Below are 13,909 nucleotides of genomic sequence, written 5' to 3'. Positions count from 1 at the left end.
GGATAGAGGTTTTGCTGAGGGAATATGAGCAGCTAGCGGCTAAATTAAAAAGCATAACCAAAAATAATCATCAATACGAAAAAGTGTTTTACAAATTATTTGGATTGAAGGCAGATCTCCCCAGGTCCTGATGAGACATCCTAAGGTCTTAAAGGAAGTGGTGGCAGAGGTAGTGGATCCATTGGTTATAATATTCCAAAATTCCCTGGATGAGGGAAAGCTTCCAGTGGATTGGGAAAATATTAATATTCAAAAAGGAAGGGAGGCGAAAAGTAGGAATCTATAGACCAGTTAGTTTGATATCTGTCATTGGCTAATTGTTAGAATCCATTGTTAAGGAAGTAATAACAGGACAGTTGGAAAGTCAAAATGCAATCCATCAGTCAGCATGGTTTTATGAAGGGTAAATAGTGTTTGACTAATTTTCTAGAGTTCTTTGAAGATATAACAAGCCAAGTGGTGTTGCTAACTTTGCCTTGGTTCAATTGCTCTGTTTTATCACCTTTGCTCTTGAGTCGCCAGGTATCTTTATGATACCGCCACGTGGTACAAGTCCGAGTAATGATCAATAATCTAATTCACCGATTAGTAAGATTTAAATCAAAGCACATTTATTATCCACAGTAATCACAAATTCTACGTTTAAGCTACTTCTACAACTAACAGGCCTATACTTAACTTGGAACTGGCCCACCAGGTCAGGGAAACAAATGGCCTTTCGTTCGGATTCTGAGGCTGCGGGATTCGAAGTTGGTACAGATTGATAGCTAGGAGCGTCTATCTCGTAGCAAGCGTTGAAGTAAGACTTACAGTTTCGATCAGCTGCTGAAGAGTGAAGTGCTGGAGAACCGGTGGAGAAGAGAGCGATTTGAACTTGGGGCTCAATTCTTATAGTTCCCAGGGGCTTACTGCCTTTCGGGGTGGACCCTGTACCTGGTCCCAAGTGATTGGACTTTGTCCCAATCACTTGGTTCGATTTTCTCCAATGCTGGAGCGGTTCCCTGATCGATGGGCGGTCTTGAGGTGCTCGTTCACCTCCTTTTGTGTAGGCTCCTGCTGGCGCCGAAGAGTCTGGTTTTGCTTTGTGTGTCTAAATGTTGCTTATTGTTCCTGGGGATTGCTCATTAGTATGCAGATGGCTGGTATTTTGTTATGCTGATGGTTGCTGGTATCGATCTTGTCTGGCCTTTCCAGAGGTAAATACTCAGCCAACCTGCAGCTGCTCGTTTTTGTCTTGTTGGCTGACTTTCCCATCAGCCTTTGCCGTTCGCCATTTTGAATCGGGAGTTGGCCATTTTAAGTGGCTACAGTGGATAATGGGGATCCTGTAGATATAGTATATCTGGGCTTCCAGAATGCATTTGATAAGGTGCTGCACAAAAGGGTAATAATACACAAGGTAGAATCACATGCGATATGGGGTAATTTATTATCTTAGATAGAAGACTGGCTAACCAACAGCAGGTAGTGTGTCTGGATAAATGGGTCTTTTCCTGGTTGGCAAGATGTAACTAGTGGGGTGCCAGAGAGTTCGTCATCGGGACCACAACAATTTACAATATATATTGACTTGGATTCAGGGATACATGTACTTAATCAAATTTGAATATGACACTATAAAATGTAAATCGCAATTAGGAAATACGAAATTTACAAATAGATATAGATAGGTTAAGTGAGTGGGCCAAAATTTGGCAGATGGATTTTAACATGGATAAGTGTGAGGTTATCCATTTTGGTTTTGAAAAATGGAATGGCAATTTATTTTCTTGGGGGAGAAATTTCAAGAGTGCTTCAGTGTAGAGGGATCTGGGTGTCCTATGTATGAATTGCAGAAAACTAGTGTGCGGGTTCAGCAGGTAATAAGGAAGGCAAATGGAATTTTGGTGTTTGTAGCTAAAGAAATGGAGAATGAAGTGGGGAAGTGCTGCTGCAACTGTTCAAGACATTGGGAGACCTCACCTGGAGTACTGTGTACAGTTTTGGTCCCATTATTTGAGGAAGGATGTAGTTGCAGTTCAGAAGAGGTTCACTAGATTGATTCCAGAGATATGGGGTATGCCTTATGAGGAAGGGCAGTACGGTAGCACAAGTGGATAGCACTGTGGCTTCACAGCTCCAGGGTCCCAGGTTCGATTCCCGGCTGGGTCACTGTCTGTGCGGAGTCTGCACGTTCTCCTCGTGTCTGTACGTGGGTTTCCTCCAGGTGCTCCGGTTTCCCCTCAGTCCAAAGATGTGCAGGTTAGGTGGATTGGCCATGCTAAATTGCCCTTAGTGTCCAAAAAGGGTAAGTGGGGGTTACAGGGATAGGGTAGATACATAGAACATAGAACAATACAGCGCAATACAGGCCCTTCGGCCCACGATGTTGCACCGAAACAAAAGCCATCTAACCTACACTATGCCATTATCATCCATATGTTTATCCAATAAACTTTTAAATGCCCTCAATGTTGGCGAGTTTACTACTGTAGCAGGTAGGGCATTCCACGGCCTCACTACTCTTTGCGTAAAGAACCTACCTCTGACCTCTGTCCTGTATCTATTACCCCTCAGTTTAAAGTTGTGTCCCCTCGTGCCAGCCATTTCCATCCGCGGGAGAAGGCTCTCACTGTCCACCCTATCCAACCCCCTGATCATTTTGTATGCCTCTATTAAGTCTCCTCTTAACCTTCTCTCCAACGAAAACAACCTCAAGTCCATCAGCCTTTCCTCATAAGATTTTCCCTCCATACCAGGCAACATCCTGGTAAATCTCCTCTGCACCCGCTCCAAAGCCTCCACATCCTTCCTGTAATGCGGTGACCAGAACTGTACGCAATACTCCAAATGCGGCCGTACCAGAGTTCTGTACAGCTGCAACATGACCTCCCGACTCTGGAACTCAATCCCTCTACCAATAAAGGCCAACACTCCATAGGCCTTCTTCACAACCCTGTCAACCTGGGTGGCAACTTTCAGGGATCTATGTACATGGACACCTAGATCCCTCTGCTCATCCACACTTTCAAGTACTTTACCATTAGCCAAATATTCCGCATTCCTGTTATTCCTTCCAAAGTGAATCACCTCACACTTCTCTACATTAAACTCCATTTGCCACCTCTCAGCCCAGCTCTGCAGCTTATCTATATCCCTCTGTAACCTGCTACATCCTTCCACACTATCGACAACACCACCGATTTTAGTATCGTCTGCAAATTTACTCACCCACCCTTCTGTGCCTTCCTCTAGGTCATTGATAAAAATGACAAACAGCAACGGCCCCAGAACAGATCCTTGTGGTACTCCACTTGTGACTGTACTCCATTCTGAACATTTCCCATCAACCACCACCCTCTGTCTTCTTTCAGCTAGCCAATTTCTGATCCACATCTCTAAATCACCCTCAATCCCCAGCCTCCGTATTTTCTGCAATAGCCTACCGTGGGAACCTTATCAAAAGCTTTGCTGAAATCCATATACACCACATCAACTGCTCTACCCTCATCTACCTGTTCAGTCACCTTCTCAAAGAACTCAATAAGGTTTGTGAGGCATGACCGACCCTTCACAAAGCCATGCTGACTATCCCTGATCATATTATTCCTATCTAGATGATTATAAATCTTGTCTCTTATAATCCCCTCCAAGACTTTACCCACTACAGACGTGAGGCTCACCGGTCTATAGTTGCCGGGGTTGTCTCTGCTCCCCTTTTTGAACAAAGGGACCACATTTGCTGTCCTCCAGTCCTCTGGCACTATTCCTGTAGCCAATGATGACATAAAAATCAAAGCCAAAGGTCCAGCAATCTCTTCCCTGGCCTCCCAGAGAATCCTAGGATAAATCCCATCAGGTCCCGGGGACTTATCTATTTTCAGCCTGTCCAGAATTGCCAACACCTCTTCCCTACGTACCTCAATGCCATCTATTCTATTAGCCTGGGGCTCAGCATTCTCCTCCACAACATTATCTTTTTCCTGAGTGAATACTGACGAAAAATATTCATTTAGTATCTCGCCTATCTCTTCAGACTCCACACACAATTTCCCATCCCTGTCCTTGACTGGTCTTACTCTTTCCCTAGTCATTCGCTTATTCCTGACATACCTATAGAAAGCTTTTGGGTTTTCCTTGATCCTTCCTGCCAAATACTTCTCATGTCCCCTCCTTGCTTGTCTTAGCTCTCTCTTTAGATCCTTCCTCGCTACCTTGTAACTCTCCATCGCCCCAACCGAAACTTCACACCTCATCTTCACATAGGCCTCCTTCTTCCTCTTAACAAGAGATTCCACTTCCTTGGTAAACCACGGTTCCCTCGCTCGACGCCTTCCTCCCTGCCTGACCGGTACATACTTATCAAGAACACGCAGTAGCTGATCCTTGAACAAGCCCCACTTGTCCAGTGTGCCCAACACTTGCAGCCTACTTCTCCACCTTATCCCCCCCAAGTCACGTCTAATGGCATCATAATTGCCCTTCCCCCAGCTATAACTCTTGCCCTGCGGTGTATACTTATCCCTTTCCATCATTAATGTAAACGTCACCGAATTGTGGTCACTGTCCCCAAAGTGCTCTCCTACCTCCAAATCCAACACCTGGCCTGGTTCATTACCCAAAACCAAATCCAACGTGGCCTCGCCTCTTGTTGGCCTGTCAACATATTGTTTCAGGAAACCCTCCTGCACACACTGTACAAAAAACGACCCATCTATTGTACTCTAACTATATCTTTTCCAGTCAATATTTGGAAAGTTAAAGTCTCCCATAATAACTACCCTGTTACTTTCGCTCTTATCCAGAATCATCTTCGCCATCCTTTCCTCTACATCCCTAGAACTATTAGGAGGCCTATAAAAAAAACTCCCAACAGGGTGACCTCTCCTTTCCTGTTTCTAACTTCAGCCCATACTACCTCGGAAGAAGAGTCCCCATCTAGCATCCTCTCCACCACCGTAATACTGCTCTTGACTAGCAGCGCCGCACCTCCCCCTCTTTTGCCTCCTTCTCTGAGCTTACTAAAACACCTAAACCCCGGAACCTGCAACATCCATTCCTGTCCCTGCTCTATCCATGTCTCCGAAATGGCCACAACATCGAAGTCCCAGGTACCAACCCATGCTGCCAGTTCCCCTACCTTATTTCGTATACTCCTGGCATTGAAGTAGACACACTTCAAACCACCTACCTGAACACTGGCCCCCTCCTGCGACGTCAAATCTGTGCTCCTGACCCCTCTACTCTCATTCCCCTTACCCTAAAACTACAATCCAGGTTCCCATGCCCCTGCTGCATTAGTTTAAACCCCCCCAAAGAGCACTAACAAATCTCCCCCCCCCAGGATATTTATGCCCCTCAGGTTCAGATGTAGACCATCCTGTCTGTAGAGGTCCCACCTTCCCCAGAAAGAGCCCCAGTTATCCAGAAATCTGAATCCCTCCCGCCTGCACCATCCCTGTAGCCACGTGTTTAAATGCTCTCTCTCCCTATTCCTCATCTCACTATCACGTGGCACGGGCAACAACCCAGAGATAACAACTCTGTTTGTTCTAGTTCTGAGCTTCCATCCTAGCTCCCTGAAAGCCTGCCTGACATCCTTGTCCCCTTTCCTACCTATGTCGTTAGTGCCAATGTGGACCACGACTTGGGGCTGCTCCCCCTCCCCCCTAAGGACCCGGAAAACACGATCCGAGACATCACGTACCCTTGCACATGGGCTTGAGTAGGGTGCTCTTTGCAAGGGCTGGTGTGGACTCGATGGGCCAAATGGCCTCCTGCACTGTAAATTCTATGATACTATGAAAACACAAAGAAATGTAATAAAAGATGATACAGGAATGTAATAAAAGAGGGTTGGTAAGTTTTGAACATGAATACCATCTCGAGCTCTTGTGCTTTCCCCCCCCCCCCCCCCTCCAATTCTACTCTTTAATATATGCCCCTTCGCTTCACTGCATTGGATACAGAACGTTCAGTTGCTTCAGTCCAACTTTGGACCTCATTTTTGACTTGTTACCCCTCTTCATTCTTTGAAACACTGCCTTTTTCAACAAAGTTTCCAGTCAACTCTCCTAACTTCTATGCTTGTCCATTCATTTTTGCTACTTCATTCTTGCATTTTGCCAAGTGACTAATTAATCTTGGGTGTTGGTTCATTATAAATATCTTGGTGCCAAATTACCACACTGCTGTTCATAGTGTACATAGCAGAAAATTGCCAAAGCATGGCTTTCTGCTTAATTCCTAATCAATTTTAGATGTTAGCAAAGCAGTTTTGTTCTGAAGAGGACTAAGTGCAGTACTTTTGTTAGGCCTAGTCTGTCGGACACCATGGCCTATAACTTCTGAGCATCAAAAAGAGTACAATATCAAAACAAACTTCAGATGTCAGATGTTTCCAACTGTCTTACAATAATAGTTACCCAAAAAACGTTAGAATCCACTTCTAACTTTTGGGTAACTATGTAGTGCACTCTCCACGGCCCCCACACTGACCACTGAAGTGTTGGGTACTCTGAGGTACAGACGAACCAACACGGTTGCGATTGGTACAACGTAGTTTTATTCCATTAAACTATTTATACATCAGACTTGGTACTCAGCACGTTTTGACTGTGTGAGTCTCTTGCTATGAGGTCCTGGCCCTAGCCGTCTCCAGATGGACTGCCTAGGAAGTGTCGTGTTTCTTGTTTTATACTGTGTCTGCTCTTGTCTGTGATTGGCTGTCGTGTTATGTGTGCTAATTGGTCCGTCTATCGTTATGTATGTGTTATGATGTATGTTTGAATATCATGACATTCCCCCCCCCTTTTTTTTTTACAAGATTATGTGCCTACGTGGTTATAAATATAAATGTGTCCTGGGTGCAGCTAAAGGTGTGTGTGTGTGTGTGTGTGCGTAATATTTACATCATGTACATGGGGCTTAACTATATACAAGGGGCGATGTCAGGTGTGACATGCTAACGAGGTTGTACCATAACAAAAAGAAGAACAACGTGGAAATTTGGAACAATCAAACAAAGCCTGAAACGATAAAACAGAGACATGCTATAAAACAGTGGTTGCAAAAGTTTGACGTGTGAACAGTCTCATAAGTCCAGTCTAGTCGGTGGGCGACGAATTTGGGTTGACCGTTAGGGTGGAACTCCATTCATCGCCCGGATTGATGGTGTTGACCCGGTTCCCATCAATGACCGCAACCCGGAAGACGTCTTGGTCATCTGTGTCATCGGTTTGGATGTCGTGATGTGGAGGCTGAATGGTCCGCACATTCCTGCGAGGTTGTCGGAGATGTGGAAGATCAACAGGTTGAGCCGCTCGACAGTAGGCAGCGTAGTGGCCCATCTTGCCACAGCGTAGGCATTGTCGGGTTTTTGCAGGACATTGCCCTTTTGAATGTGCAGCTCCACAGTTGCCGCACGTCATGACGTCATGGTGTTTGTTACGCCACTGCGCATGCGCAGTTCGGTCTTGCGTCGGGCGCGTCTGCGCAGCATGTCCCTCAGTGTTGCCGTAGGTTTTGGCGCGCACAAACGCGGGAGGCCTTAAAAAGCGCGCGAAACGGTCGCCCTCGTCCGGGCCGCGGGCCGGGAGAAACTCTATTGCCTGGACGCGTTCGGCCTCGTGGGTGGCCTGGCTTGCCGATTCGGTCGCATGGGACCCCCTCCATGCCGATTCGGTCGCCTGAAATTGGGCATAGCGGCTAGTCGCATTCTCATGCAGGACACAGGCTTCAACTGCAGATGCTAAGGTCAGGCCTTTTATTTTTAGAAGCTGCTAGCGTAGGCCACTGGAGGCAATGCCAAAAACGATCTGGTCCCGGATCATGGACTCTGAGGTGGTGTCGTAACCGCAGGACTGCGCGAGTATGCGGAGGTGCGTCAGGAAGGACTGAAAGAGCTCATCCTTATCTTGCAGGCGCTGCTGAAAGACATACCTCTCAAAGCTTTCGTTGACCTCAACGTTGAAGTGCTTGTCGAGCTTGAGGAGGACCGTGTCATATTAGCTTTGTTCTCGCCTTCCGCGAACACCAAGGAGTTGTATACATGGATGGCGTACTGACCTGCGGTAGTGAGGAGCATGGCAATCTTTGTTTCGTCCGAGGCGCCCTGTTTTTCATTGGCTTGCATGAAGAGTTCGAAGCGCTGCTTGAAGAGCGTCCAATTTGTGCCCAGGTTCCCAGCGACTTGCAACGGCTGCGGTTTGTTGAGCGTGTCCATGGCTCAGGATGGCAGATTTGCCGGTAGGTATCGATTCACTCCTGGTATCATGAAGTGTTGGGTGCTCTGAGGTACACATGAACCAACACAGTTGCGATTGGTACAACGCAGTTTTATTCCATTAAACTATTTATACATCAGACTTGGTACTCAGCACGTTGTGACTGTGTGAGTCTCTTGCTATGAGGTCCTGGCCCTGTGCCGTCTCCAGATGGACTGCCTCGGAAGTGTTGTGTTTCTTGTTTTATACTGTGTCTGCTCTTGTCTGTGATTGGCTGTCGTGTTATGTGTGCTAATTGGTCCGTTGGTCTGTCTATCATTATGTATGTGTTATGATGTATGTTTGAATATCATGACAACCACCATCTGAGACCCCCACCCTTGTGCTGCAGTTATGTTGCAGTGCATACGATGCAACTGCGACTTCCGTGTGGTTCAGGATTCTGACCTGTCAATACTAACTTTTGCTGTTATCTGTTGAAATGTCCAAAAATGACATATTCTGTCACATTCTTCTTGCACTTTGAGGCATCAAATTCATTGACCAGTGTCCGGAAACTTGATTTGAAAACTTGCAGGAAATCTGAAGTAGTCCCTAAATGAACATTTTATAAAATTCCCCTCCAATCTCCCAGCAAATTGGGTTATGGGTGGAGGAGGGGATGTACATCCTTGAAGTACCCGCCTTCTGTTTGAAATATGGGCATAGTAATTGTTACTGAACTGGTAATCCAGTAGACTGGATTAATGATCCAAACACAATTGTTCACATCCTACCACCGAAACTGGAGAATTTAAATTCAATCAATAAGCTGGTATCAGCAGTATCAACTATGAAGCTGCCAGAATCTTGTAAAGCCCCATCTGGTTTGCTAATGTCCTTGAGTAAAGGAAATTTGTCACCCTAATTTGGCCTATATGTGACTCCAAATCCACAACAATGCAGTTGACACTTAACTAGCAGGCTGGCAGTTGTCAAGAAGATGGCACACCACCACCTCTTGGACAATTGGGAATGGACAACAAACACTGACCTTTCCAGGACTATCCCAATATCACACATGTACATCCTTCTGCAGTCAACAAGCATTCCAGTAGAGTGTCGTGTATCATCCAGGAAGTGCATGTCTTCCTTGCTGTGCTCTAATCTCTCCTGTGGGCCCAACATAATGGTCAGTTTTGTGCTAAATGATTCTCCGAATGGGATAAGTTGTAGTTTTGCTTCAAAACATTGTTACCTGGTTATCACAAGTTGGAATTGGTATTTCCTAACACGATGGCATAAGGCTTCAGATTATGAAGTAATAATTAAAAACAAAAATATCAGACTTTTGAGCTGAAATCTCCCGATGTTGTCTCCTATGGGAGATTTAGTTGGCCAGGAGTTGATTGATTTTCTTCCTTGATCTTCAGGAAGGAACTTCGAAGTTTGCAAACCTTGACAGCTGCGTAAAGGAAAACCAAAAACGGGCTCAGAAGCGGTTACAGCTGCAGAAGGACATGGTGAGTCAGCCATCTATTCCAGGAATTAACTATTTTCAAAATTCAAACTCTAATACATTTCCAGCTAAGTTGTGATTCATCTTTATGTAATTCTGAAGCTTTGTTCTAAATTCAGCTATTAACCAGTTTGTGCGATTTCCAGTGAGGACACCAGTGTTGCTGTTTTTAAAACTCTTAACATGAATGGTTACATTTTGAAAGCTATAATTATATGGGCACAGCGCTGATGCTTACCTATGTAACCACGCATTGATTTACATAAATCTGTATCATTTGAATGTAAAATGTTCTACGTTTAAAATGATCGTAAGCTATTATGGGTAGAATCTTTCTTCTCCATGGTCTCGTGGATAAAGGTAGTATCCTGGTTCAATCACTGAATCTACTGATGTTGACGGGCAGAAATCGAAGCTCCCACTCAGTCACCTATTTTAAGATGGGGTAGGAAGAACTAAATCCACACCAAATAGATAATTCAAAGAGCCATTACTAGTGTGGTAGACTGAATAGATTGGTCCTCGGGTTGGGAGGGTTTTCTATGAAGAGAGATCGAACAAACCTATACACTTGGGATTACACTAGGGCGGCACGGTTGCACAGTGGGTTAGCACTGTTGCTTCACAGTGCCAGGGACCCAGGTTCGATTCCCGACTTGGATCTGTGCAGAATCTGCACGTTCTCCCCGTGTCTGCGTGAATTTCCTCCGGGTGCTCCAGTTACCTCCCACAGTCCCGAAAGACGCACTTTTAGGTGAATTGGACATTATGAATTCTCCCTCGGTGTACCCGAACAGGCGCCATAGTGTAGCGACTAGGGGATAATCACAGTAATTTCCTTGCAGTGTTAATGTAGGCCTACTTGTGACACTAATTATTATTAGAAGAATGAGATGGAATCTCATTGAAACAAAAGAATCTGCAAGGATTTGGCAGGAAATTTCTACGTGGAAGAACTGTGAACACAGTTGTTGAACATATTCAAGAGAATCTAAAGATATGAGGATCAGGCAGAAAGGCATTAACATATTGAACGTCTCATGGGGCTGTCGGGCCTCCTCCAATTTCTTGTGTTATCTATGGTATTCTTTTGAATCCCTTTCTAAACTATAAAATTATCCAAAACTACTTTGAGCTTCTGATAGCTGACCATTAGCTCCTGCTGGAAAGCTGTGATGCCTTCTGATAGAATAGGGTACCAACAGCCATCCTGTAGGTCACCACATGAAGGACAGCCTTTGTTTGGGTCAAGTTTGAGTCATCAATTCACTTTTCTTTCTGGTAATGAAGGGGAAAAAGGAAAGAAAACAAGCAATGGAGAATAATATACTTTGCCTTAACTTGTATGGATAGTATGTTTAGGAAATGTGACAATACATTCAAATTGGGTTAAACAAATTTGCTTCTACTTTATAGGGTGTGATGCAGGGAACTGTGCCCTATCTGGGGACTTTCTTAACTGATTTAACCATGTTGGACACCGCTCTTCCAGATTATGTTGATGTAAGTCTGTTTACGACATATTGGGATTATATCTTTGTTGAAGATTGCTCTCATTACAGTTTCAGTGCAAGTCGCTTGGAGGTGGAAATCAAAGCAACAGTAAAACCACTAATGAGATTAATACATCAGAGAAAGTACTTGCATGGCTTTGATTTGATGCTTTGTACTATGGATCAAACACTTGGTGATTTGAATGCATCTTTATTCACAATGTTGCTGGTTATGAATATAACAAGATTTATTCTGTATCCCAAAACGGTTGTGGATTTTATAACTTGCACACTTTTACTTTGCACAGGTAAATTTCTGTTAATTGGACATCATTCTCCATTACATTCTCAACTAGCTGCTCGCTTTTATAGTCCAGTTGATGTTGACAAATTTGACTGCATCCAAGGACTCTGTATACTGTTCAAAATAATGACCTGGCAGTGCAATACAATATTTGTGTTGTACACATGATTGAGTTTTGGCTACATACTCATTTGGAACCAAGTTTACAGGGCTTACATTTTGCTCCTAACCTTTCAAGTTCACAATCTTGTAGTGCAATCTGACCTTTCTACAAGTCGAACTAATGTTTTTTTTTGTCCTTGTTTGTCTCCTATAGAGTGGTTTCATCAACTTTGAGAAGAGACGCAGGGTTAGTATACATTATTTTTACACTTTGCAAAACTTTCAAAATTGTATTTGGGGCCAGGGAGCAGGCCTCTAAATGTTATTGGGCTTTGTTTCACGTGAGGGCCTGAAATGTAAGAAAGTCACTAAAATTGAATAAAGAATGCAGGAGGAACTTCACATTGGATTGGATTAGACTGTAGAACCTGCTACCACGGATTGATTGAAATAAATTGTACAAATGTCTTTCAGGAATGCTGGAAAAAGGAATAGGAGAATATTTGGAGTCTGATGAAGTAGGGTGGGAGAAGTATAAGCACTAGCACATATCTGTTGTGCCAAATGGTCTGCTTTTGTGCTGTTAATTAATGCTGTTTATCTTCTAGCAGTCACTGCTAGGTACAGCATGTACCAGGTGTTGTTGTGTAGGTTATGCCTCCGCAAGACTGAAAATATTTCCTTAATCATGAGGCTGGTTGAATAAGTCCTCGATATTTTCCTTCAGAAAAGGGGCATTGGTTACTCTTGTGGCATGTCAGTGAAGGAGTGCAGCTTCGAGTTTATCCGGTGATGGGCATTTTTACTCCCTATTGCTGACTTTGCTGCAATCAAGTTACCAAATGTGCTTTATTGCCGTGGTGACTGCTGAGCATAGTTGTACTGTTTTCATTTTATGCCTCAGCGTTCAGCAGAGAACCTGAAAATGTTAACACGATAGAAATCTGACCATGTGGAAAACGGTGATATTTCAGTTCTGAAACTGTAACTCGAGCACCAATTTTAGTCTAACCCAGGAATGGGATGGTTTTGTAGATGATTCACCCTGCCTAGTTTGACCTCAGTGGTTCATACAATCAGGTGGGATGCAAAATAGGCATCCACCCCAATTCTACATAGCCTTACCCACCTAGATGGGAGACATGCTCTATTAAATGACCAGTTTGTGTAATGAATGATGTTCAGTATTTAACTGGCCTGTTGAATACTGGCTTACACTTTATAATTTTTATAATTTTTTTTTTTAAATCTCCATTTTCACATTTTCTCCCACATTTACATCCATCAACAATAAACAATAATCAGCAAGATATGTCAGTCCCCATAATAACAATGATCCCATCCACCCATCAACCCCCAAACCTCAACCCGCATGTTTACATAAGCAAATGACAAAAAGGAATCTGGGATTACCCGTAGTCACCCTTAATCTTACACAGCTCTCTTTCCCTCCCCCCCCACCCCAGGTCTCCAGCTCCTCCCGTCCACTGCCTCTTGTAAAACTCCTCCCCCCAACCTCTGTTCCTTCCCCCCCAACTTTCCACCCCGGCTAGACCACTCGGACCCTGTTCTGCCAGGCTCCGATGGCCGCAGCCCCTTCCCCCACCTCACTCCCGTTCACTGGCCGGCACAAACCGGCCAGCGTGGAGGCCCCCGCCCGGGTCCCTTTCCCACTTGCCCGGCCCCAGGAAAGCCCAAAGATCCCCTTTTAGCACACAACCCCGCATATCCACCCAAACCCCAAAGAACCCTCATTTCAAGTGAAAGTCCCGTCCCTTCCCTTGTCCAAATATATACCACATTGGCTCCTTTGATCTCTACACCCGCGCGCAGTGATACAAAAAAGAAGAAAATACAGTCATGAGGTTACATCGGCACACGGCCATTCCTCAATTTGTCAGTTCTGCCACAGTCCTTCTGCTTTCGCAAACTCCTCCGCTGCTTCCGCCGTTCCAAAATAAAAGTCCCTGAGCTTGTAAGTCAGCTTTGCTGGATATACAATGCCGCACCGCACCTTGCTAATGTACAGTGCCCTCTTCACCCATTTGAAGGCAGCCCGCCTCCTTGCCAGCTCCACCGTAAAGTCCTGGTATACACGTATACCAGCTCCAGCCCACTGCACCACCCGCTTCTGCTTGGCCCAGCTCAGGACCTTCTCCTTCACCCTGTACCTACGGAAGCACAGAGTCACTGCCCTTGGCGGCTCACTCGCCTTTGGTACAAGCCTCCACGACAGATGAGCCCAATCCAGTTCATATCGGGAGGGATCCCCCCCTCCCCCAATAGTTTTGCCAACATCGCGGCCAAA

The 13,909-nt window shown here is 44.9% G+C and overlaps 1 protein-coding gene across 18 annotated transcripts in view; it reads left to right on the top strand.

Moving 5' to 3' along the window:
• The window catches only part of LOC140426606 (ral guanine nucleotide dissociation stimulator-like 1), a 409,325-nt gene that overhangs the window by 373,067 nt on the left and 22,349 nt on the right, over positions 1–13,909 (top strand). For all 18 annotated transcript variants that reach the window (XM_072511576.1, XM_072511590.1, XM_072511592.1 and 15 more), the window contains 3 exons: positions 9,617–9,706; positions 11,119–11,205; positions 11,816–11,848. In XM_072511576.1, coding sequence (XP_072367677.1) covers positions 9,617–9,706; positions 11,119–11,205; positions 11,816–11,848 — 210 coding nt within the window. The remainder of the gene's footprint in view (positions 1–9,616; positions 9,707–11,118; positions 11,206–11,815; positions 11,849–13,909) is intronic.

The sequence above is a fragment of the Scyliorhinus torazame genome, chromosome 7 (genome assembly GCF_047496885.1).
Source record: "Scyliorhinus torazame isolate Kashiwa2021f chromosome 7, sScyTor2.1, whole genome shotgun sequence".
Lineage (NCBI taxonomy): Eukaryota > Metazoa > Chordata > Chondrichthyes > Carcharhiniformes > Scyliorhinidae > Scyliorhinus > Scyliorhinus torazame.
Note: the sequence above shows the minus strand (reverse complement) of the source record. Positions and strands in the feature narration are given on the sequence as shown.